General features: G+C 43.9%; 1 protein-coding gene across 5 annotated transcripts; it reads right to left on the bottom strand.

Moving 5' to 3' along the window:
- Positions 1–4,597: 4,597 nt before the first annotated feature.
- GTF2H3 (general transcription factor IIH subunit 3) lies at positions 4,598–21,318 on the bottom strand. Of its 5 annotated transcripts, none has more exons than XM_037511301.2 (13): positions 21,264–21,318; positions 18,041–18,120; positions 16,161–16,267; positions 14,736–14,899; positions 13,103–13,165; positions 12,205–12,234; positions 12,037–12,065; positions 10,983–11,057; positions 9,911–9,964; positions 7,977–8,045; positions 6,541–6,676; positions 6,377–6,413; positions 4,600–6,297 (listed from the first exon to the last, which is right to left on the bottom strand). In XM_037511301.2, the coding sequence occupies exons 1-13, from the start codon at positions 21,274–21,276 to the stop codon at positions 6,228–6,230; spliced, it is 927 nt and encodes a 308-aa protein (XP_037367198.1). In that variant the 5' UTR covers positions 21,277–21,318; the 3' UTR covers positions 4,600–6,227. The 5 variants fall into 5 exon arrangements, with proteins under 5 accessions (XP_037367200.1, XP_037367199.1, XP_037367198.1 ...); XM_037511300.2 differs by lacking the exon at positions 21,264–21,318 and adding an exon at positions 20,973–21,116; XM_054695404.1 differs by lacking the exon at positions 21,264–21,318 and adding an exon at positions 20,638–20,921.
- Positions 21,319–21,372: the final 54 nt, after the last annotated feature.

The following is a 21,372-nucleotide window of genomic DNA, read 5'->3' as shown; positions in this document are numbered from 1 at the left end:
GCAGACAAACGCAGCAAATGGCACATAAGTGTCGATGTTATGTATTAATCGACCAGCAGATCTAACATTCTGGAAGGGTCCCACACGAGCATTATTTTTTGCTTATACTCTTGCAAAGCTGGGCCACTGGGGCTGTCACATTATCGCAATAAACTATTGCGTAACAGCGATGTACTGTTTCACTTCTGAAATTCCCTCAAAGTGATCCCATCTCTAATGCAGTAGTTGTCTTGATCCTCTGCAGAATCAGTTTGTTAATACAGCAACTGGTTCTAAATATTTGAGTCTTTGAATGAACCAGCCATTCTTTGGTAAGAAAGTAACCATGTTCATTGAAGAAAACTGGAATGTTGGATTATTTTTAATCTTTGGGTCAAAAATGCTTTTACCTTTAGGTAAAACATAAAACAATTCAAGCAAACAGAAACGGTCATTGGGTATTGTAAGCGTGCTATAAACCATTTTCACTGAGTGCAAGAGTGAGTCTAGAAAAGACCTTTACATTCCTTCTATGCTGCTGTGCATTTGAAACAGACACCCCGACATAGTTACACATACTGGCAAATATGTCAAACAAAAACATTTCCTCTTAGGTCCACTGAAGACACTCTTTCCCCCTCCATTCCCCATGTACCCCGTTTCTTTCCCTCCCTCCCCTGTCTTTTTTTTTTTTTTTTTTTTTTTGTGGGACCCTCGCCGGTGGCCGGGGATCGAACTGGCGCTGCAGAGGCTGTGGGCAGCCTCGCAACCCAGCGCTCAACCGCTGCGCCACCAGGGGAGGCCCTCCCTCCCCTGTCTTAACCTCAGAGCCTCCAGATGATTTTTTATATATTGTTTGCACAATATAGGATTTCTCCCCTCAGGCGTGGGCACCATAGTTCTCCTGCCACCAAAGCACCCAGGGTCCGTCAACAGATTCCCTTGTGCTCCCCCCACTCCACCCCATCTTCACCCCTACTCCTCCTTCCCTCTCCCCAGGGTATCTATTTATGTCCACTAGTTTTTGGAAGTGTTTTTGAACAGTGTTTTACATTATTGTCTGCTATATCCAGTATTTAGCATTGTGACTGCTGCACATAGTTCTCTCAAACGCCCTCCAATTCTATTGAAAATGGCTGCATTTCACCCTATGGCTGTAGAAGACTCCGTGGTGTATGTATGCACCACATCTTTGTGATCCAATGTCCGATGGACATTTAAGTTACTCCCATGTTGTAACTACTGTAAATAATGCTATGAATATTGTGGAGCACACGGGATTTTTTTAATTTCATATCCTGCAAATTTGTGCCCAAGAGTGGGATTGCCAGATATATTGATATTTCCATTTTCAATTTTTAGGGTAAATACAGATTTCTTTCCTCAATAGCTGCAGTATTCATATTCTCAGTAATAGTGTGAAAGGGTTGCTCTTTCTCCAAATGCTCTCCAACACTTGTTGGGGGTGTTAATATGCGCCATTCTCACGGGTGTGAGATGGTAGCTCATTGTAGTTGTAACCTGCATCTCTCATATTAGAAGTGATGCTAAGACATTTTTCATGTCTTTTGGCCTTCAGGGTATCCTTTTTGGTGAACTGTCTAGTAATATCTATTGCCCATTTAGTCATTGGGTTTATTATTATTGAATCATATGAACTTTTGGTAATCTTGAACATTAATTCCTTATCAGTTTTATATATTGTGTCAATATTTTCTCTCATTCAGTAGGGCATCTATTTAGTCATCTTGTATTTTCTTTCACTGAATAGAAACTTCTTAACTTGAGATAACCCCAACTGTTTATTGTGTTTAAACTTCCTTGGAAATTAAAGGAAAATATCTTGTTGATCTCATGGAACATATCACCAGTGCTTTCTTCTATGATTTTATTGTTGTAGGCCTTATATGTAAACCTTTGATCCATTTGGAGTTTCTGAATATGGTGTTAGCGAGTAATCCAACATCATTCCTTTGTGTGTGGCTTTCCAATTTTCCCAGAACCATTTACTGGAGTCTATCTTTCCCCCATTTTACAGTCAAGATGCTTTATCATAGGTTAGGTGCTGGCATGTACACGGATTAATTTTTGAGCTTTTGGTTCTGTTCTATTGGTCCGTGCATTTACTTTTGGAACATACCCTATCATTTTTAATACTTTTTTTTTTAAAGATTGACTTATTTATGCATACAAGAGCTGGGGTACAGGCCAGAGATGCGGGGGATGAGAGGATCCACCAGAGACAGAGTGGGGAAGAGAACAGGCTGACTGACCAAAATACACTGCTGAGGGGAGCAGTAGGCGAGACAGGAGAGGTCTGCTGCACCATGTGGGTTTCTCCCCGCGGGGATTGAACTCGTGCCACAGAGGCTGCGGATTGCTTTGTAGTGCAGGGCTTAACTCCTTGCGCCACCAGGGAGGCCCTTTAATACTGCTGCTTTACAGTAAAGTTTGAAGTCAGGTAATGCAACATCTCTAGTTCTCCTTTTCGTTTGGCGTTGCATTTGCAATTCAAGGCCTGTTGTGGTTCCACATAAATGTCAATACCTTTTGTTTCATTTTGTTTTGTTTCATTTCTTTGAAAAATAATGCTGGTGTTTTGATGGTGATTGCACTAACCTTGTAAATCATTTTAAGCAGGATAGTGTTTTGGATTATATTGATTCTCCCCATCCATGAACATGGGATAACCTTCTGCAGCCTGATGTCCTAAGTCCTCTAGTAACACCCTATAGTCCTCATTTGATAGGTCTTTTCCTTTGTTAGGTTGATTCTAAGGTATTTCTTTTTGAAGCAATTCTAAATGGAGTTCTTTTGTCTTCTTCACTGTTTTGAATATAAAAAGGCTACAGACTTTTGTATGTTGATTGTATAACCTGCCACCTTGCAAGTCATCTTTTCTAGTAACATTCTAATGGAGTCTTCAGGATCTTCATCTGCAAATAATGACAGTTTCACTTCTCTTCCTACTTGGATTCCCTTTACTTTCTGCATCTGCTGGCTGCGGCCAAAACCTCTAATACTAAGTTACACAGAAGTGGTCACAAATGGGCACTGTGGTCTCACGCTGGATATTTTGGGGAAAGCTTTCTGTTTTTCATCATTATATTGGTGGTTGGTTCATGATATAGGGCCTTTATTACACTGAGGTAGGTTCCTTCTCTACCCATCTTATTTAGCATTTTTATCACAAATGGGTGCTAAATCTTATCAAATACTTTCTCTGCTTCTATGGAAAAAGTATCTTTACTTTTGTTGATATGATGTATTACATTAATTAAACTATCCTTGCATCTCTGAGATGAATTCTATTTGATCATGGTGTATAATCCTTGGGGTATACTGTTGAATTCAGTTTGCTAGTATTTTGTTGAAAATGTCCGCATTAATGTTCATCTGGAATATTGGTCTATAATTTTCTTGTGTTGTCTGTCCAGCTTTGCTATTAAGGTAATATTGGCATAAAACATTAGAAAGCATTCCTCCTTAATTTTTTTAAAAGATTTATTTATACAAGCACTGGGGTACAAGCCAGAGGTGCAGGAGGATGAGAAAATTCACCAGACAGAGCAGGGAGCAGAACAGGTAGAAGGACCAAAATACACTGCTGAGGGGAGCAGCGGGCGAGACAGGAGAGGTCTGCCTCGCCATGTGGGAATCTCCCTGGCCGGCCGGGAATCGAACTGGAACTGCGGAAGCTAAGGACAGCTTCACAGAGCTGCGCTCAACCCGCTGTGCCACCAGGGAGGCCCCATTCCTCCTTATATTTTAAAAACAATGAGCAAGATGGGCATTAGTTTATCTTAAAGACTCGGCCCTTGGCTTTTATTTCTTGTAAGATTTTTTATTACTGTTCCAATTTCCATGCCTGTGACTGGTCTGTTCATGTGTTTCTTCCAAGGTAGTCTTCACAGATTATGTTGATCTAGAATTTTATTCATTTCTTCAAGGTTACTGGATATATTGGTCTAGTTGTTCATAGCACTCTCTTATGAATTTTTGTATTCCTGTGCTCTCTGTAATAATTTCTCTTTAATTTGTGATTCAGTTTGTTTTCTTTTTATTTTTTGTTAGCCTAGTTAGAGGTTATCTAACTTTGTTTATGCTCTCAAAAAACCTAGCTTTTAGTTTCATTGATATTTTGTATAGTCTTATTTTCTCTCCACTCTTATTATTTCCTACCTTCTAACTTTGGGTCTTATTTGTTCCTCCTTTAGATTGTTTATTTGTTTATTTTTTTTAAGGATTTATTTATTTATTTACTTATTTATTTATACAAGCACTGGGTACAGTCAGAAGCACGGGAGGGTGAGAGAATTCACCAGAGCCAGAGCGGGGAACAGAACAGGCAGACTGACGAAACATACTGCTGAGGGGAGCAGCGGGCAGCAGGAAAGGTCTGTGCGCCATGTGGGACCCTGGCCGGTGGCCGGGGATTGAACCGGCTCTGCAAAGGCTGCAGGCAGCTTCACAGCCCAGCGCTCAACCATTGCGCCACCAGGGGAGGCCCTCCCTTGCTTTTTTCTTATAGTTCATTTCTAACTTTTATGAGTAAGAAAATAATTCAAGTAAATATAAGCAATAAAAATTTATATAAAATAACTACAAATACAATAAAACTTAAACAGAACTCATTCAGTACATGAAACAATTCAAATGAAAAAGTAACGAAACCATATCAGCTTGTTTGAAATTATCTGTTTTTTAGATATATGATCCTGTATTTCCTACACATAAAATACTGACTTCCATTATACTTAATTAGGCAGTGAATATTAAACATTATTTTTAAAAGAAAAACAGGTTTTTAAAATCAAGGATTAACTTTCAAGTGAACTTAACAAAAACCTTTGTGAACTTAACAAAACTGTAAATCCAGAAGACAAAAATCTACCTATAATTATCTAACCAAACACCAGATTACTTGACTGAAATTGTTTCTGAGATGGCATAAAGAGAAAATTCAAAACTTAATTCATATACAAGATTTTGTACACAAATGGAATTTTTTTCAAGATACTTTTAAAAATAACAAAAAAATTATATCCGAAATCAAACCAACCACCATCCTGAAAACCTCCCTCCATTATGCTAAAACTTAAAAGCACGTTTAATAATTTCAAGATTACATAGAAAAAAATTTTTATTGTTGAAATTGTGAACAACTTTTCATGTGAACTTACAGAAGCTTGCCGTATCAAGTCCAAAGCTTCTTGGTGTCCAATAATGCTTTTTTTCTTCTCATCAAAAAAGAAAGAATGCTAGGGTCCACCAAAACTGATCCAGTAATAAACAACAGAAATCTGTCCAGAGAATTAAGGCTATGGGACGGGGAGAGGGAGCCGAGCCAGGATGTGGGGGAGGATTGGTGCCTGGTGGTGGGTGTGGCGTGAGACATGTATGAGGGTGTATGAGCCTGTACCCCCGGATCAAATATGATACCGTAAACCAATGTTATATCAATTTAAAAAAAAAAAAAAAAAAGGAAAACTCTGGGATGACACTTAATTCTAACAACTCCATTCTCTCCTGGAAAGTCCCCCTTAGAACTCAGACATTAGCTTTCACAAACAAGCTCTCCCCAGGACTGTTTTTGAAGAAAAAATCACAACCAGACTAGTCCACTCACTCTCCTTATTTAAAATCAGATTTTGTGATTCTTTAGTGACAAACTATTATTATTATTTGGATAAGGGTCTAAACACTTATTGATGTAATGATGGCAGAAAAAAGAATAAGTATCTGCTAATAGCGGAAGCCAGATCTCAGTTTAATCAATAAGGATTTTTATTTATATGTTTATTGTTGAAGTTAACTGTTAATTCAAGTAAGATGTTCTATCTTGATTAATATTATCAATTCACAAACAGTCACTTTTCCCAGATTTCACATGTTGTCTGCTTCACAGTAAGAACGTAGACTTGGGTCACTGGTTCTAAAGTCTACAGTCAGTCAGGACAGACTGATTTTGACAAAAGATTGCCCCATTACAAGAAAGTCTCAAGTTTGTGCTTTCTTCCCACCTGGATAAAAACCAGTCAGAAAAGATTTAAGGTACATATGCATAGAATTACTCCCTCAAGTAAAGCAGGGCCCCCAAGCACAGGATGAGGATGGTATTTTAGAAATAGCTCCTGTGAGGAACTTCTCTACAAATCAGCTCACACACCTGTATTTTTTCCAAAGCCTTCCAAACAAAGATGGCACCATCACACCTCTCTTAGTGCTGAGAGAGAAAACCACCCTTATCACGTAGACGCTTTCAGTTTCTTTTTCTTGGCCTTCAGTATGGGAGGCAGAGAAATCTTAAAGGCTGTCCTGAAATGACACAGAAAACACTCCTCAAGGCTCTGTTCTCAAGTGTGGGGCGGTTAGCACCCTAATTCAAGATACTCACTCGCACGTAGTGCAGATAGGGCTGAAACTGCAGAAAACTGTAAATAAAAAAAAACAAGAAACAAACAGGATGGTTTCAAAACCCCACATTTGAAATACATTCTGTCCACCCCAATAGAGAAAAGAAGGAAAAAACCTCAAGCCCAACTCAGGACATGGACTTACTTGATAAGCACACAGAGCAGACGTAGCCAATCTCAATGAGGTTGCGATGGCAGAAGCAGGCTGCCCGGTAGTCAACATGAATTGGGGGAGGAAGGATTAATTGAGATCTCTGATCTTGATCAGGAAGGAAAACCCACTGTTTAAAAAAAAAAAAAAAAAAAAAAAAGGCACTTCATTTTTTTTATTTTATTTTTTGCATAGAACTGGGTGTGGGCCAGAGATACTAGGGGTGGGGGTCAGTAAGAGGATTCACCAGAGACAGAGTGGGGAGCAGAACAGGCAGACTGAGTGAAATACACTGCTGAGGGGAGCAGCGGGGAGAGAGAAGTCTGCTGTGCCATGTGGGTCAGCTCCCTGGCTAGGGATCAGAGGGTGCAGAGGTGACAGCACTGAGACTCAATCCCTAGGCCACCAGGGAGGTCCAAGGCACTTTTATTTAAAACATGGGGGAAGGGCCTCCCCTGGTGGCACAGCGGTTGAGTGCTGGGTTGTGAAGCTGCCCGCAGCCTCTGCCACGCCAGTTCGATCCCCGGCTACCAGGCGAGGGTCCCACATGGCGCGCAGACCTCTCCTGCCGCCCACTGCTCCCCTCAGCAGTGTACTTCGTCGGTCTGCCTGTTCTGTTCCCTGCTCTGACTCTGGTGAGTTCTCTCACCCTCCCGCACTTCTGACTGTATCCAGTGTTTGTATAAATAAATAAATAAATCTTAAAAAAATAAATAAAATAAAACATGGGGGAAAATAGGGCCCCCCTGGTGGCAAAGGGGCTTAAGTCAGCACTATCAAGCTATCACCAGCCACTGCAGCATGAGTTGGGTCCCGGTAGCCAGGGAGCTGACCCACATGGCGCAGCAGACCTCTCCGGTCTCCCCACTGCACCCCTCAGCAGTCTATTTCAGTAGATCCACCTGTTCTGCTCCCCATTGTGTCTCTGGTGAAACCTCTCATCCCCCTACACCTCTGGCCTATACCCCAGTTTTTGTATGCATAAATAATTAAAAAACAAATAAATAAAACAAAACATGGGGGAAAATAGCCAGAAGTCAGGACAGAGATATCAGGTATCAGTTAATCAACACTGGAGAACAGGGACATTAGGGTTTTGCTTTGAAAGGTGCCCTGTTTTATTCATTCAACAATTATTGAGTGCCCCCACAGAGAGGTTTGTAAACCTTCATAAAACAAGCTTCACACAGTCCTCAGGCTGCAAAGGCAGCCGAGCTCTGCCCTTCTTACCTTTGAACCCTCTCAGTCACCCAGTCATTCCTTTTCTCTTTTAAGAGATTTATTTTTATTTATTTATGCATACAAGAACTGGGGTGCCGGCCACTCCTTTTTTCTTATTACTAGCATCAGCCATCTTGTCCTCATTTGTCCCCGAGGAAACAGGGGTCTCCCTGCCCAAGGTGATAGGGTCACTGTTGCCGTCTCCTTACCAGTAAATACTGCAGAAGGGAGGGCATCTGAGGCACCTTCAAGTACAGTCCCCCTGTGATGTCACAAGCCTGCAAGACACAAAGGGCTCTCTGCCATAGCAGCTCTTACTCGGTCTTTGCAGAGGGAGGTAATTCCCGCCTGCGATTCATCAGGTTTCCAGAGGATGTGACCAGAGAATGAAAGGACTCTTTTCCCAGAATGTATGAGACCGGAAACTTCCAGGTACCTCTGGAGATGCTCAAATACCTTGTGCCCCTCCTTGGTCCATGCCCTTTCGCCATAAGAAGACTGTAGTGTAAGAAAGTCTACACCGTTATTCCCATTTTCTTGCTGCTAATACGTTTTTAATCTTACCAAGTCTACTCATTTTCGTTATGTTTAAATAAAAGCTCTGGGGTATAACTCACAAGCCTTAAAATTCACCCCATTAAAGTGAACAATTCCCTGGTTTTGATTATATTCAGAGTCATGCAACTATTACAGTATATAGTTCCAGAACATTCTCACCTCCCCCAAAAGGAAACCAGTACCTACTAGTCAGCTACTCTCTCTCCTTCCCTCCCCCAGTCCCTGGAACCGCTAAACAGCTCTGTCTCTGCAGACTTGCCTGTTCTGGACATTTCCTAGACATGGAGCCAAATGACATGAGTCTTTTGGACTGCCTTGAATATCTTCAAGGCTCGCCCATGTTGTGGCTTGTGTCAGCACTTTGTTCCTTTATGACCAAATACACGCCAAAGTATGGCTGGGCCGCAATTTATTTATCCACTTGCTGCTGCTGCTGCACATCTGGATCGTTCCACCCTTGGCTATCATGGCTAGCATAGCCATGAGTATTCCTGGACCATCTTCTGTGTGAACATTTTCACGCCCTTGGGCGTGTATCTAGGAAGGGACCTGCTGAGCTACATGGTAATTCTGTTTAACTCTCTGAAGCAGTTTCAGGCTTCCTACATTCCAAAAGAACACTATGTACCTACCATTAAGCCTAAGAAATAAGACAACCCCAGATTCTCAGAAGCCACTCCCTACTCCTCATTCCCAGCAGTCACCTGCACCCAAGGTCTTCTATAGTTTTAGGCTTTTTTTTGGGGGGGGGAGGCGGAGATTCTTGGTTGCCTCTGAGAAAGAATTCAGCAGGCATTCCCACTCATCAGCACAGGCAAGTTTACTGAGGAAGGGAAAAAAGGAAAGAGGCACCCACACAGACAGTCTTAAAAGACAAGAACTGCCAGTTTTCGCTTATAAATGACCTTTCAGGAAACCTGTTTCTCATGGGCAAGAAACATTTATCAATAGTTTGGTAATTTCTTCAGTCTTATTTTCATTTTATTTCTCCTCTGGATTAAAAGGTGAGCCCTGACAGTACTGTCCACAGCAGAAGGATGGAGGTAACATTTGTAGTTTAAAACTTTCAAGTCGCATAACAAAGGAAAGAGATAAAAGTAATTTTAATAACATTTTATTTAACTCAGTATGTCCAAAGCATTATTATTTTAACATGTAACCAATATAAAAATCATTAATGAGATTTTTTTACATGCTGTTTTTCACACAAAGTCTTTGAAAGCCAGCACATCTCAAGGCAAACGAGACTCATTTCAAAAACTCAGCAGCGGTGCCACTTATGTGTTAACACTGGTACTTTTGGATGAAGGGATTTGAAGAGCTTTTTCTTTTACCTTCTAAAAAGACACCTGTTTATGTTGCTGGAATTCATTTAATGTATGACTCGCTTTTACAAAGTCAATAAAATCATTATGTAAAATATAAATAAAAATTTTAAAGAGACCAGCTTGCTGAGGGTGCTGCCATCTACAGCTTCAGAGACTCATCCCTGAAAACGTGAGAAGCCTGGAGAAAGCATCTCACAACAGGGCCCAGACACACCTCATTTGCCCCACACTGACACCAAACCTCATTTAAGACATACCTGCTGGAGGAGTCCTGAGTCAGAGTCTAAAACACAGGCATCAATCAAAATATTCTGAAATAAACATTTTGAAATTATAGGATTAATAACCATTAACTGAGTACCTACTAGGTGCCAGACTCTAGTCTTTAAATGGCCCACTTAATATGCATAAAAACTCTGCCAGGCAGGTCTGACTTGCATGCTGCAGCTGAAGCAGTGACTCCCGGCTGGGCTAGAGTGGGGGAGGGGCAGAGCCGCCATCCCCTGAAGTGGTGTGCCATCACCCCAAAGTCCAGGGTCTTTTCACTACATTCTGTGCCACTCCAAAACAGAGAATATTGTGCCTGCTTATAGCTGCATGTTATGTCAAAACTTAAATTTTAAGAAAGCCTTTTTTTTAAACAGATCAAAGCAAAGGTATTAGCAATAATTCATGTGACCATTTCAGCTATTTGCAAAGTAAAAACAGCAAGTCTTTAACCTCACTGAAGTGAAGAGAGAAAATGAGGCAAGCATGCTGTAAACCATACAATCAGGGGTTCTGAGGACGAGTCAACAGGGTTACGTGCACACCATCAGACTATATGCAAAACTGGGTCTGAGTGCATGTTTTTTTAAAAAGATTTATTTATTTATGCATACAAGAGCTGGGGTAGAGGCCAGAGATACGGGGGGTGAGAGGATCCACCAGAGACAGTCTGGGGAAGAGAACAGGCAGACTGACCGAAATACACTGCTGAGGGGAGCAGCAGGGAGACAGGAGGGGTCTGCGCTATGTGGGTTTCTCCCTGGCTGCCTGGGGATCAAACTCATGCTGCAGAGGCTGCGGATTGCTTTACAGTGTGGTGCTTAACCCCTCGAGCCACCAGGGAGACCCTGAGTGCATGTTTTTTTGGAACCCTTCAGAGTTTCCAGGGGTCCAGGACCCAAAATAGATAAATGACTACTGCAAACTATGGAATCCAGATTCCTAACCCAGTAATAAAGGCTATGCAGTCACGAAACCCCTCTAAGCAGGTCGTTCAAAAAAATGAAACTTATTCCTTCATTACAAAACAAATATTCTTTAGAAAGAAAACACTCACTCTACCTGTTTCTGTGCTGCAAAGATGACATTCATGAAGTTCATATACTGCAGTGCGCTGTCCTCTGCTGCCTTAATCACCTAAGATCACAGCTGCGTTAGAACATTCCAGGAACAACTTCATGCCCTGCTCCCGCACCATCACAAGTCACTGCAACTATGAGCGACATCACCTCCTCTGAGTTGTCTTCCTATTTAGCATTATTAACAATATCTAAGTTTTATTTTTTTATTTTTTTTAAAGATTTACTTATTTATTTATTCATACAAACACTGGGTATAGTCAGAAGCGCGGGAGGCTGAGAGAATTCAACAGAGCCAGAGGGGGAAGCAGAGCAGGCAGAAGGACCGAAGTACACTGTTGAGGGGAGCAGCGGGCGGCAGGAGAGGTCCGCGCACCATGCGGGACCCTCCTCTGGTGGCCCGGGAGCAGCCGGGGATCGAACTGGCGCCGTGGAGGCTGCGGGCAGCCTCACAACCCAGCGCTCAACCGCTGCGCCACTGGGGAGGCCCAACAATATCTAAGTTTTAAATGACTCAAAGATTCCCCTCAATCATACTACTCAAGAGACAATCTGTGTTAATAGGTTGATGCACCCCCTTTTAGAGAGCACCTATGTGTGTACACACACACACAGTTTTGCAATCTGCTTTTTCTGTCTGAAATACACGGGGAGAAAACTTGTCACGTCAAGGAATTTGGATGTGTTATCATTGTTCGTGCTGACATCACAGATTTCCACTATTTAAGTAATTTTGTCCAGAGGACATTTAAGCAGTTTCCAGCCCTAAACAAGGCTCTGATGAACACCCTCATGGACCCTTTGGGCAGCTCGTAGCCGCACTGAGAAATGCTAGGCTTTTCATTTGTGCTGAGCAAGAAGCAAACAATGAAATTCCTCTATTTGACATTTATTTTTTGATCAGTTTTACATATTGCTTGCTAAATCAAATCTGGGAATTTAATATTTATTGCTTCCATTGTAAATTAGTCTTATTACTCATGTTTTCTAATTGGCTGTAGCTGATAAACAATGTATTGATTTTTCAAAAATCTTACCAATATTCTTGACTTCATTTCCTGATTATCTATAGAGATAAAAAAAAAAAACCCCACTGTAACTGAATCTTATTAACATACTGTAAAGTTTTCTAATTTTTAAACAGTTCACTAAATTTACAGTAGCAAATATGTATTACATTTCTCATAGAAAATGCAGGCTCCTACCTTTAACCTCCTTGTTCATTCTATGAATGTCTTGTTTTCCTAGCATTAAGGAAAAAATTTTTACTTAATTTCATAAATATTCATAGTAAACAGAAAAAAACAAACCTCAAATATGCTAGTTAAATAAACCCAGCATCCACTTACCTAAGGGAAAAAAAGGAAATATTCCATTTATCACAATACACAAAACGAGTTATTGGAGGTTCTGTGATTACTAAGGTAGCAACTAACCAGGCCTATAATGTAACCTGACTAAAATAAGCTCTCTGTCCCAGAAAATTAAACTGCCAAGATATGGGTGTCCTGGGACTACCCGCCCCATCCTAATTTTGAGAACTGGGGCCACAGGGAAATCAACAACCACGTCCAAGAAGAGAACCAACAGGAAAGCCTCACGCAGGCACCCACAAAGTCCAAGACAAAGAAATTAAACTATGTTAGAAAGGAGACCCTCTGAGAAATGAGACGCCCGAGATGCCCGGCTGCGCTGAGTAAGGAAGCCCTTTGTGGGCCGAGCCTTCACTCGTTTATCAGCCCAGGGTCAGTGAACACCTGCCCCACCCCAAAGGAAACAAAAATTAAAGAAGCGAAAGCTCCTCCTCCCTTCTTGTCCCACCCCCTCATCAAAATGAGAAACAAGGAAGTAAGCCGAAGTAGCACCTGCTGTGAGCAGAACAAGGTGGACAAACTTAAGAGTTTTCTTATAGTTTCTGATTCACGTTGTTCTAGCTTGTCTGAAAAACATTTCAAAGCCAGATAAACTGTCTTTTGATAATTCTCACTTTAGGAGACTCACGCCGTCCCTGAATATGGGTACCCAGAGTTCTAAGAAACCTCAAAAGTCAAAGCATGTTGGTCACAGAAGCCACCGCGTGAACGGCCGCGACAGCAAGGATACAGCAGAGCGCTTTGGCGAGGGACCCCGCCAGCAGGGTTTCTGTGTGCTGGCCCTTTATGTCACCTGCAAGTGAGAAAACACAAGGCAAGGGAACATTAGGTACTTGGTTTTTCTTTTTTAAACATTTGATTTATTTATTTATACATACAAGACCCGGGGTATTCAGGCCAGAAATGCAGGGGGTGAGAGGATTCACCAGAGACAGAGTGAGGAGCAGAACAGGCAGATCTACTGAAATACACTGCTGAGGGGACCAGCAGGGAGTCAGGAAAGTGCTGCGCCACATGGGTCAGCTCCCTGGCTGGGGATCGAACTCATGCTGCAGTGGCTGCAGCATGCTTCACAGTGCTGAGACTGAACCCCTTGCGCCACCAGGCAGGCACAACTTTCTTGAACTAAAATCATTTTTGACCAAAGCCACCTCCTCCGTGAATAAAATTCAGACCATATTTTCAAACTGGGTTTAAAAATACAGCAATTTTTTCTCAGTAATGCTTAAATGAGCTATTTTTAATCATTTTCTCAATTTAAAACCTCCTGGTGATCAGAGGCTTAGCAGGGAGGGACGAAAAACCTCCTGGTGATCAGAGGCTTAGCAAGGAGGGACGAGGAGCTGCTGTCCAATGGGCACCAAGTTTGTCTCGGGTGATAAAAAGTTCTGGAAATGGACTGCAGTGATGCTTGCACAAAATAGGAATACAGCTAATGCAGCTGCAGTGTACGCTTCAGAATGGTTACAATGCTAAGTGCTGTCTTATGTGTCTATTTCACCACAATAGAAAATAAATAGTGAAAAAATACTGGTGTTATCTGGAAAAGTTCAAAGAAGGAACGGGCTTTGGGGGTTACTTTCTGATGCTAAACTAACAGGATTTCATAGCTGAGTAGATGCTGGGTGTGCTAACACAGGAGTCAAACATGAAAACCCTGAATGTAGTGGGAGGTGACAGAAATCAGGGACAGAAACGGAGCTCCTTTGTGTCTCCTGTCTGCCAGACCGGATGCAGCCCTGACTCCCAGATCACTGCATAAAGCCAATAAAACCTTAAAAATTAACTCAGCTGAGTTTTAACAGTTCAAAAAAGAGGAAAACCAGATCAAAAGGATAGTGTTGGGGCCTCCCCGGTGGCGCAGCGGTTGAGCGCTGGGTTGCGAAGCTGCCCGCGGCCTCTGCGGCGCCGGTTCGATCCCCGGCTGCTCCCCAGCCACCGGAGGAGGGTCCCACATGGCGCGCAGACCTCTCCTGCCGCCCGCTGCTCCCCTCAGCAGTGTACTTCGGTCCTTCTGCTGCTCTGCTCCCCGCTCTGGCTCTGGTGGATTCTCTCACCCTCCTGCGCTTCTGACTGTACCCAGTGCATGTATAAACAAAACAAACAAACAAACCAGCAAACAAATAAATAAAGCATGCCTCTATTAAAAAAAAAAAAAAAGGATAGCGTTGGAAGCCAAAGAGTGTACTTCAAGAGGTAGAGGCGCCGGTGACAGTGTCGAACACTGGAGATGAGCAGACAATGTGCGATGAAAATAATGCTAGAGAAGAAAAGAGCTTGCAAGCAGACAGTATCCCGAACCCCAAACACCTCCACATTCAACATCTGCCGGGTCACAATGATGGGGAAAAAAACACCATTACCCTTGGTCATTAGATCTTTAATTTCTTCAGCAATAACTTCATTTGCTGCTGTTAACAGCTCGTATTTCCCGTCTTTACTCCCTGAGGGGTTAAATTCAGAAGGGTTGCTAGGGTCTCCGAAGAAGTCTCCCAGCCTGCCATTCTTCCCAGGATACAAGAACCGACTGAAACAGAAAAAGCAAGTTACAAAGGACTCCTACCCTTGCTGAACAGCAACAAGTATTCAGCAGAGGAAGTAAACAAAACCACACCAATTCTGGACTCACAAAGACTCTATACACATTTCATTTAAAAAAAAAAAAAACAAAACCTACAGGCCTTCCCGGTGGTGCAGTGGGTTGAGTGCAGTGCTGTGAAGCTGCCCACAGCCTCTGCAGCGCAGGTTCGATTCCCAGCCAGCCAGGGAAAAACCCATATGGCATGGCAGACCTCTCCTGTCTTGCCCGCTGCTCCCCTCAGCAGTGTATATCAGCCTGTCTGCCTGTTCTGCTCCCTGCTCTGTCTCTGGTGAATCCTCTCACCCTCCCGCACATCTGGCCTGTACCCCGATTCTTGTATAAATAAATAAATCTTAAAAAAAAAACAAAACTGTTGACCTAGAGAAGGAGTAACCTTGTTATAAAAAATAAATAAATAAAAATAAATAAATAAACCTATAAAAGAGAGCAAATTGGCGAACACGATTCTACTACCACAAGCTTGCATGAATACACTGTTTTCTGAAAAACGAGAAGAAATAAGCAGGGTGCTTGTCATTGTCTCTAGAAATGCTAGTTCCTCTTTTTCCTTCCCAGATGACAGTCAGAAGAGATCCATACCGAATTCTAACTCAGCACTAGTTTATTATTTGAGGTCTGTGGAATGAGGGGAGATCGGAGCTGCCTGTGCGCTCTGATAAGCCTCTCTTTCAACTGCATCTGCCTAAGCTGCCTGTACCCGTGAAGCGTCCCTGCTAGGTTTTCAATATTCATACGACCAAAATCTTTTTTTAAAGATTTTTTATTTATACAAGCACTGGGGTACAGGCCAGAGGCATGGGAGGGTGAGAGAATTCACCAGAGACAAAGCGGGGAGCAAAACAGGCAGACAGACTGAAATAGACTGCTAAGGGGTATACAGGCCAGAGATGGGCTAGAGTGTCTCACAGCGGGTGAGACAGGAGAGGTCTGCCACACCATACAGGAATTTCCCTGGCCGGCCAGGAATCGAACCAGCGCTACAGAGGCCGCAGACAGCTTCACAGTGCTGCGCTCAACCCGCTGCACCACCAGAGAGGCCCCCGTGCTGATTCTAGATGCTATTTTGTTCACTGGTACAGGAAGACATTTTTGTGCAACACAGAGCATGAACGGTGCGTGCGAACTGGCACAAAACATCAGAGGTTAAGCACTCAGTAGGTTGTCACACCGGCCACAACAGTCCTACCTTTCTTGGATGTGACTCGCTATCACGGCAAGCTTGTTGGAACGATTCATGAATAAATGAGAATTTCCCAGCACCATCACAGCATCTATGCATTTGGATAAGGTAAACTGTTGAAATACAGACAACATTAGAAAAGGTTAGTTAGGCACCCACGTAATTAGGTCAGGGCTGGAAAGGCCCCAAGTATTCTGTGCATAGCATTCAGGGGATGGCCTACAGGTGTCTAGCACTGTAAAGCTCCAGTAAACAGGGACGTGTGTGAAGGGTGGAAGGACAGACACCAGATCAACAGAACAGACAGGGCCCTGAAGAACACCCACACACAAAAGCCTAGATGACTTCTAACAAAACTGTGAAAGCAAATCAGTGGTGAAAGGGTAATCTTTTCAGAAATGGTGCCGGGACAATTAGCTATCTATTTGGCAAAACAGCAAAGCTCAAACTAAACCTCGCAGCCCATTAATACAATGAACTCAAAAATGGATTCTAGAGTTAAATACACACTTTCACAGAGAATACAGGCAAAAGTCTTCAAGACCTACCTACCATCTAGAATACATAATAAGTGTCAAAACTCAAGAGTTTGAAAAAAATCTATTGGCAACTGGGCGAACGACGTGAAAAGACATTTCACCAAAGAGGCTCTCCGGGTGGCAAATAAACTTAGGAGAAGTTCAACATCACCAGGCATTAAGAAAATGCAAATTCAGGGCCTCCCTGGTGGCGCAGGCGGTTGAACACAGCACTGTGAAGCTGTCCACAGCCTCTGCAGTGCGGGTTCGATCCCGGCTGGCCCGTGAGCAGTTTCTTATAAAGCCATGCCTATGACTGCCTAGCACTTACCCCTGAGAAATTAAAACCTGAATACGAATTTTCAGAGCAGTTTTTTATTGTAATAGCAAAAAAGTGGAAACAACCCAAATGACCTTCAATCGGTCAATGACTGAACCAACTACTACACCATGCCAGACTACTACTCAGCCATAAAAAAGGACAAACTGGGGCCTCCCCTGGTGGCGTAGCAGTTGAGTGCTGGGCTGCGAAGCTGCCCGCAGCCCCTGCAGCGCCGGTTCAATTCCTGGCCACCGGCGAGGGTCCCACATGGCGTGCAGACTTCTCCTGTCTCGCCTGCAGCTCCCCTCAGCAGTGTATTTTGGTACATCTGCCTGTTCTGCTCCCCGCTTTCTCTGGTGAATATTCTCACCCCCAGTGACTCTGGCCTCTACCCCACTTCTAAAAAAATAATTTTTTTTTAATTTAAAAAGCAATAATGGGCCTCCCCGGTGGCGCAGCGGTTGAGCGCTGGGTTGCAAAGCTGCCCGCGGCCTCTGCGGCGCCGGTTCGATCCCCGGCTGCTCCCCGGCCACCGGAGGAGGGTCCCACATGGCGCGCAGACCTCTCCTGCCGCCCGCTGCTCCCCTCAGCAGTGTGCTTCGGTCCTTCTGCCTGCTCTGCTCCCCGCTCTGGCTCTGGTGAATTCTCTCACCCTCCCGCGCTTCTGACTGTACCCAGTGCTTGCATAAATAAATAAATAAATAAATCTTTAAAAAACAAAACAAACAAAAAAAAAAGCAATAAAAATAAACCTCTGCTTCTTTCAGAAATACTTTCTGTTCTCGGCTTTTGATGACATCAATTTTTCCTGGTTTTCTTCAAGTATGTATTACGTTCTGCCCTCTCCTCAGCTCCCAGCTGTGAATCCACATCATATCCTGAATCTGACCACTGCGCATCATTCCCACATCTGTACCCCTAAGTTATCTCAGTAGCATGCACCTCAAAACAAAGGGTAACCTGACAGAGAATAAAACTGGTTTTTAAAAATCAGTATGAGCTCGGTTGAAACAGAGCTACCCAAAGGCCGCCTCGAGCAGTCTTACCTGAGATTCCTTTAATGCTTGCTTTCCCCACCAAATTGGGTTGGTATCAACGATGATCACTAGAAGGTTCAATTCATCTTCTGTAAATAGCAACACAAAAGAAAATAAAAAACATTAGCCTCATGAAAATGAATCTAAGCAAACAGTTTCAACATGTAAAAGATCTTAAGTTCCGCAATCCCCTAACAAGCCCTCTCCTGCTTCAGGCGCCCGCACATGTTTCATGAACTCGAGTGTGTAAAGGAGCAAGCGAGTGAGCGGAGGCGATTTCTGCCTATTCTGTCACTGTTCTATATTCTTAGCACACAGCATGCATGTGCTCAATAATCATGAGGATGAATCCAAAGATAATGCATCTTGAATGGCCCTCAAAAACAGCGACACAGATTCAACAGTAGTGAGAATCACTAGTAGAATTTCGGGCATGGGCAGAGGTTTAAAGGGAGACACAGGAATCAATTTGGCCCAAATCCATCAGATCACCTGGCAGCAAGGCCAAATGTAATTAAGCACCAAATTTTATTTATTTTTTTAAAAGATGTATTTATTGGGCCTCCCCCGGTGGCGCAGTGGTTGAACGCTGGGCTGCGAAGCTGCCCGCAGCTGCTGCAGTGCCGGTTTGATCCCCGGCTACCGGCGAGGGTCCCACATGGCGCGACAGATCTCTCCTGCCATGCCTGCTGCTCCCCTCAGCAGTATATTTCGGTGCTCTGTCTGTTCTGTTCCCCGCTCTGGCTCTGGTAAATTCTGTCACCCTCCCGCACTTCTGACAGTACCCAGTGCTTGTATAAATAAATAAAACCTCTAAAAAAAAAAAGATTTATTTATTCATGCACACAGGAGCTGGGGTACAGGCCAGAGGTGTGGGGAGTGAGAGGATTCATCAGAGACAGAGTGGGGAGCAGAACAGGCAGATGAACAGAAATAGACAAGCACCAAATTTTAAAAGGGGAAAAAGCAACTGCAACGTAAAGAAGATTTTACTGTGAAAAGGAATTAGGATACTTTCCAAAGTGACAGATACAACTAAACATTAGTTGTTTAGTAAACAACTAAGCATTTGTTGTTGTGTGAGGTGTTGAGGATTCTGGGTCGAGTCCTCAAGGAACCTACATTCTGAGGTGACAGATACTCAGACCTTATCAAAAACTCAGTGCATTTACTAGCAAAAAAACAATCAGTTCCGTGTCTCCTAGTCTTGGAATAATCCCCACCCCATCTTTGATTTCTGCTGACATATCAAAGTCCTACCTACTCTCCAAAGCCTCAAACCAGTCTACCTTTTTCTTCCAAAAGCCCCTCCAGGTCTTCTAACAGGTCCCAGCTCCACATCACACTGCTTGCTGACAATTATAAGACACATGTCCTCTCTTGTTTTCACATTTAATGATGGCCGAAATCAGAACAGTAACTTACAATTAAGATTGGCAGCCTTTTTTGTTAGGGGCATATCAAATAAAAGCACATTTCATAATTGATATGCTTAGTTTGGATGAAATGTAATACTGCTATTTTGCAAATGAAACCGGCTCTAAATCACATGGGACGCCAGAGGTGGGGTCTGGAGCTGCGCCCCACACCATAGCCAGAAGCAAAGTCAACATCCTGCTTTGAACACAGATCTGCACGATCTATGTGGTGGCTCTTCCTTGCCCCTCTGTCTACTTCTGTCCACACATACCAGCCCTCTCCTACTGACACTAAGCACTCACTACCTCAGTTCAGTTAATGGGGTTTCTGATCTGGCTTCCCAATCTAGCCCATGAGACTGTAGATTCCTTAAGGGAAAATTGTTGCTAATCCTGAAATGACATAACACCTGTATATTACACAACAAAGTGTGCAACACAGGATTTAATAACTGTCTCCCACAAGCCTTTACTCCTTTTCCCATAAGTCCACATGCCTTTGGCCTTATTCTCCCTTAGGCCCCACACCATAATCCTCAGGGCCATCCATTCCTGTACCATCAAGAAGCGTGAGATAAACAAAATGTTGCCTGTCAGGAGAGGGATGTTTCCTTACACTACAATGTTCCTGTGAATATCTTTCTTTGGGCCTCTACCTCATTTGAAAACAGGGGCCACGGGCCTTCCTGGTGGTGCAGGGGTTAGTCTTAGCGCTGTCAAGCTATCGCCTGCCACTGTGGCCTGAGTTTGATCCCTGGCCAGAGAGCTGACCCAGATGGCACAGCAGGCCTCTCCTGTCTCCCTGCTGCTCCCATCAACAGTGTATTTCAGTAGATCCACCTGTTCTGCTCCCCACTCTGTCTCCAGTGAATCCTCTCACCCCCTGCACCTCTGGCCTACACCCAGTTCTTGTATGCATAAATAAATTAAAATAAACCTTAAAAAAAAAAAAAACAGGGGCCATGCCAGGCCTGCCTCCCTCAGAGTTGCGGTATGGATTAAAACTGGTAAGAGAAGTATGGGCAAGTGTTAAAAGTCTCCAAAAGAATCTAATTTCTACTCGTGGGCCCCAGGGTCCATTTTCTACACACCAGCCAGTGATGGATAAAATATACAAATCAGAGTAGTACTGCCTTGCTCAACACCCTATAATGGCTTCATATTGCACTTAAAGCACAAACTCTTTACCATGGTCCACAAAGGCCATGCAGCTGGCTGAGCTCGTCCCTCTAACGCATTTTGTTTCTGCCACCAGCCTTTTTTTTCATCCTGCAAGACATCGGGATCTAACGGGTGGTCTGACCCCAGCTTCTCCTGCCCCCGAGTTCCCTGTTTCTGTCTTCTCAGTGTAATGCAGTGGCTCATCTTGCCACAGGGCCTTCGCATAGACCTTCCAACGTCATTCAAGTCAGAATCCACTCAACGGTCTTCCCCGGACTCCTGTGTCTAGTAGCTCCCCCTTGGTCAAGCCCCATGCAAACGACCACATCACCCCGTTATCGTGTCTTCACCGCGCTTGTTACCTTTCGAAATTATTTTTACCGGCTCGCTATTATCTGCAAGCCCACTAGACTGTAACGTCCACGAGGGCCCCGGCCTGTCACGCGCTCGGCCGTGCTCCCCCCGCAGAAAGCAGCGCCGGGCCCACAAGAGGCGAGCCCAGACCATGCCCTGAATGAATGAACACACTCGCTGCTCCTCCAAAGGCCACGCGGATTTCACCCGGCCCCCCCCATACACTCCATCTGGCCGGGCCGGGTCGGGCCGGCCGAGCCCTCCCAGCCCGCGTCGGGGTCCACCGGCGCGGCCCTCACCGTCTGAGACCATGGCGGCCCGGGCCCTCCGCGCACAGCCGCGGCGTCGGCGAGCGCTGGGATCCCGCGCGCCCACTTCCGGCGCCGCCAGTGACGCGCCCGGCGGTTT

This window comes from Talpa occidentalis, unplaced genomic scaffold (genome assembly GCF_014898055.3).
Source record: "Talpa occidentalis isolate TD23 unplaced genomic scaffold, MPIMG_talOcc4v2.1 talOcc4.14, whole genome shotgun sequence".
NCBI classification, from domain to species: Eukaryota; Metazoa; Chordata; class Mammalia; order Eulipotyphla; family Talpidae; genus Talpa; species Talpa occidentalis.
The sequence above is the reverse complement of the archived record's forward strand: the minus strand, read 5'-3'. Positions and strand labels throughout refer to the sequence as shown.

Coding starts and splice junctions, on each gene's coding strand:
- GTF2H3 (XM_054695404.1), bottom strand. Junction 14,900..16,160: donor GCGAGTCACATCCAAGAAAG/GTAGGACTGTTG, acceptor TTTCTGTTTCAG/TCGGTTCTTGTATCCTGGGA. Junction 11,058..12,036: donor AAATGAAGTCAAGAATATTG/GTAAGATTTTTG, acceptor CTGTGATCTTAG/GTGATTAAGGCAGCAGAGGA.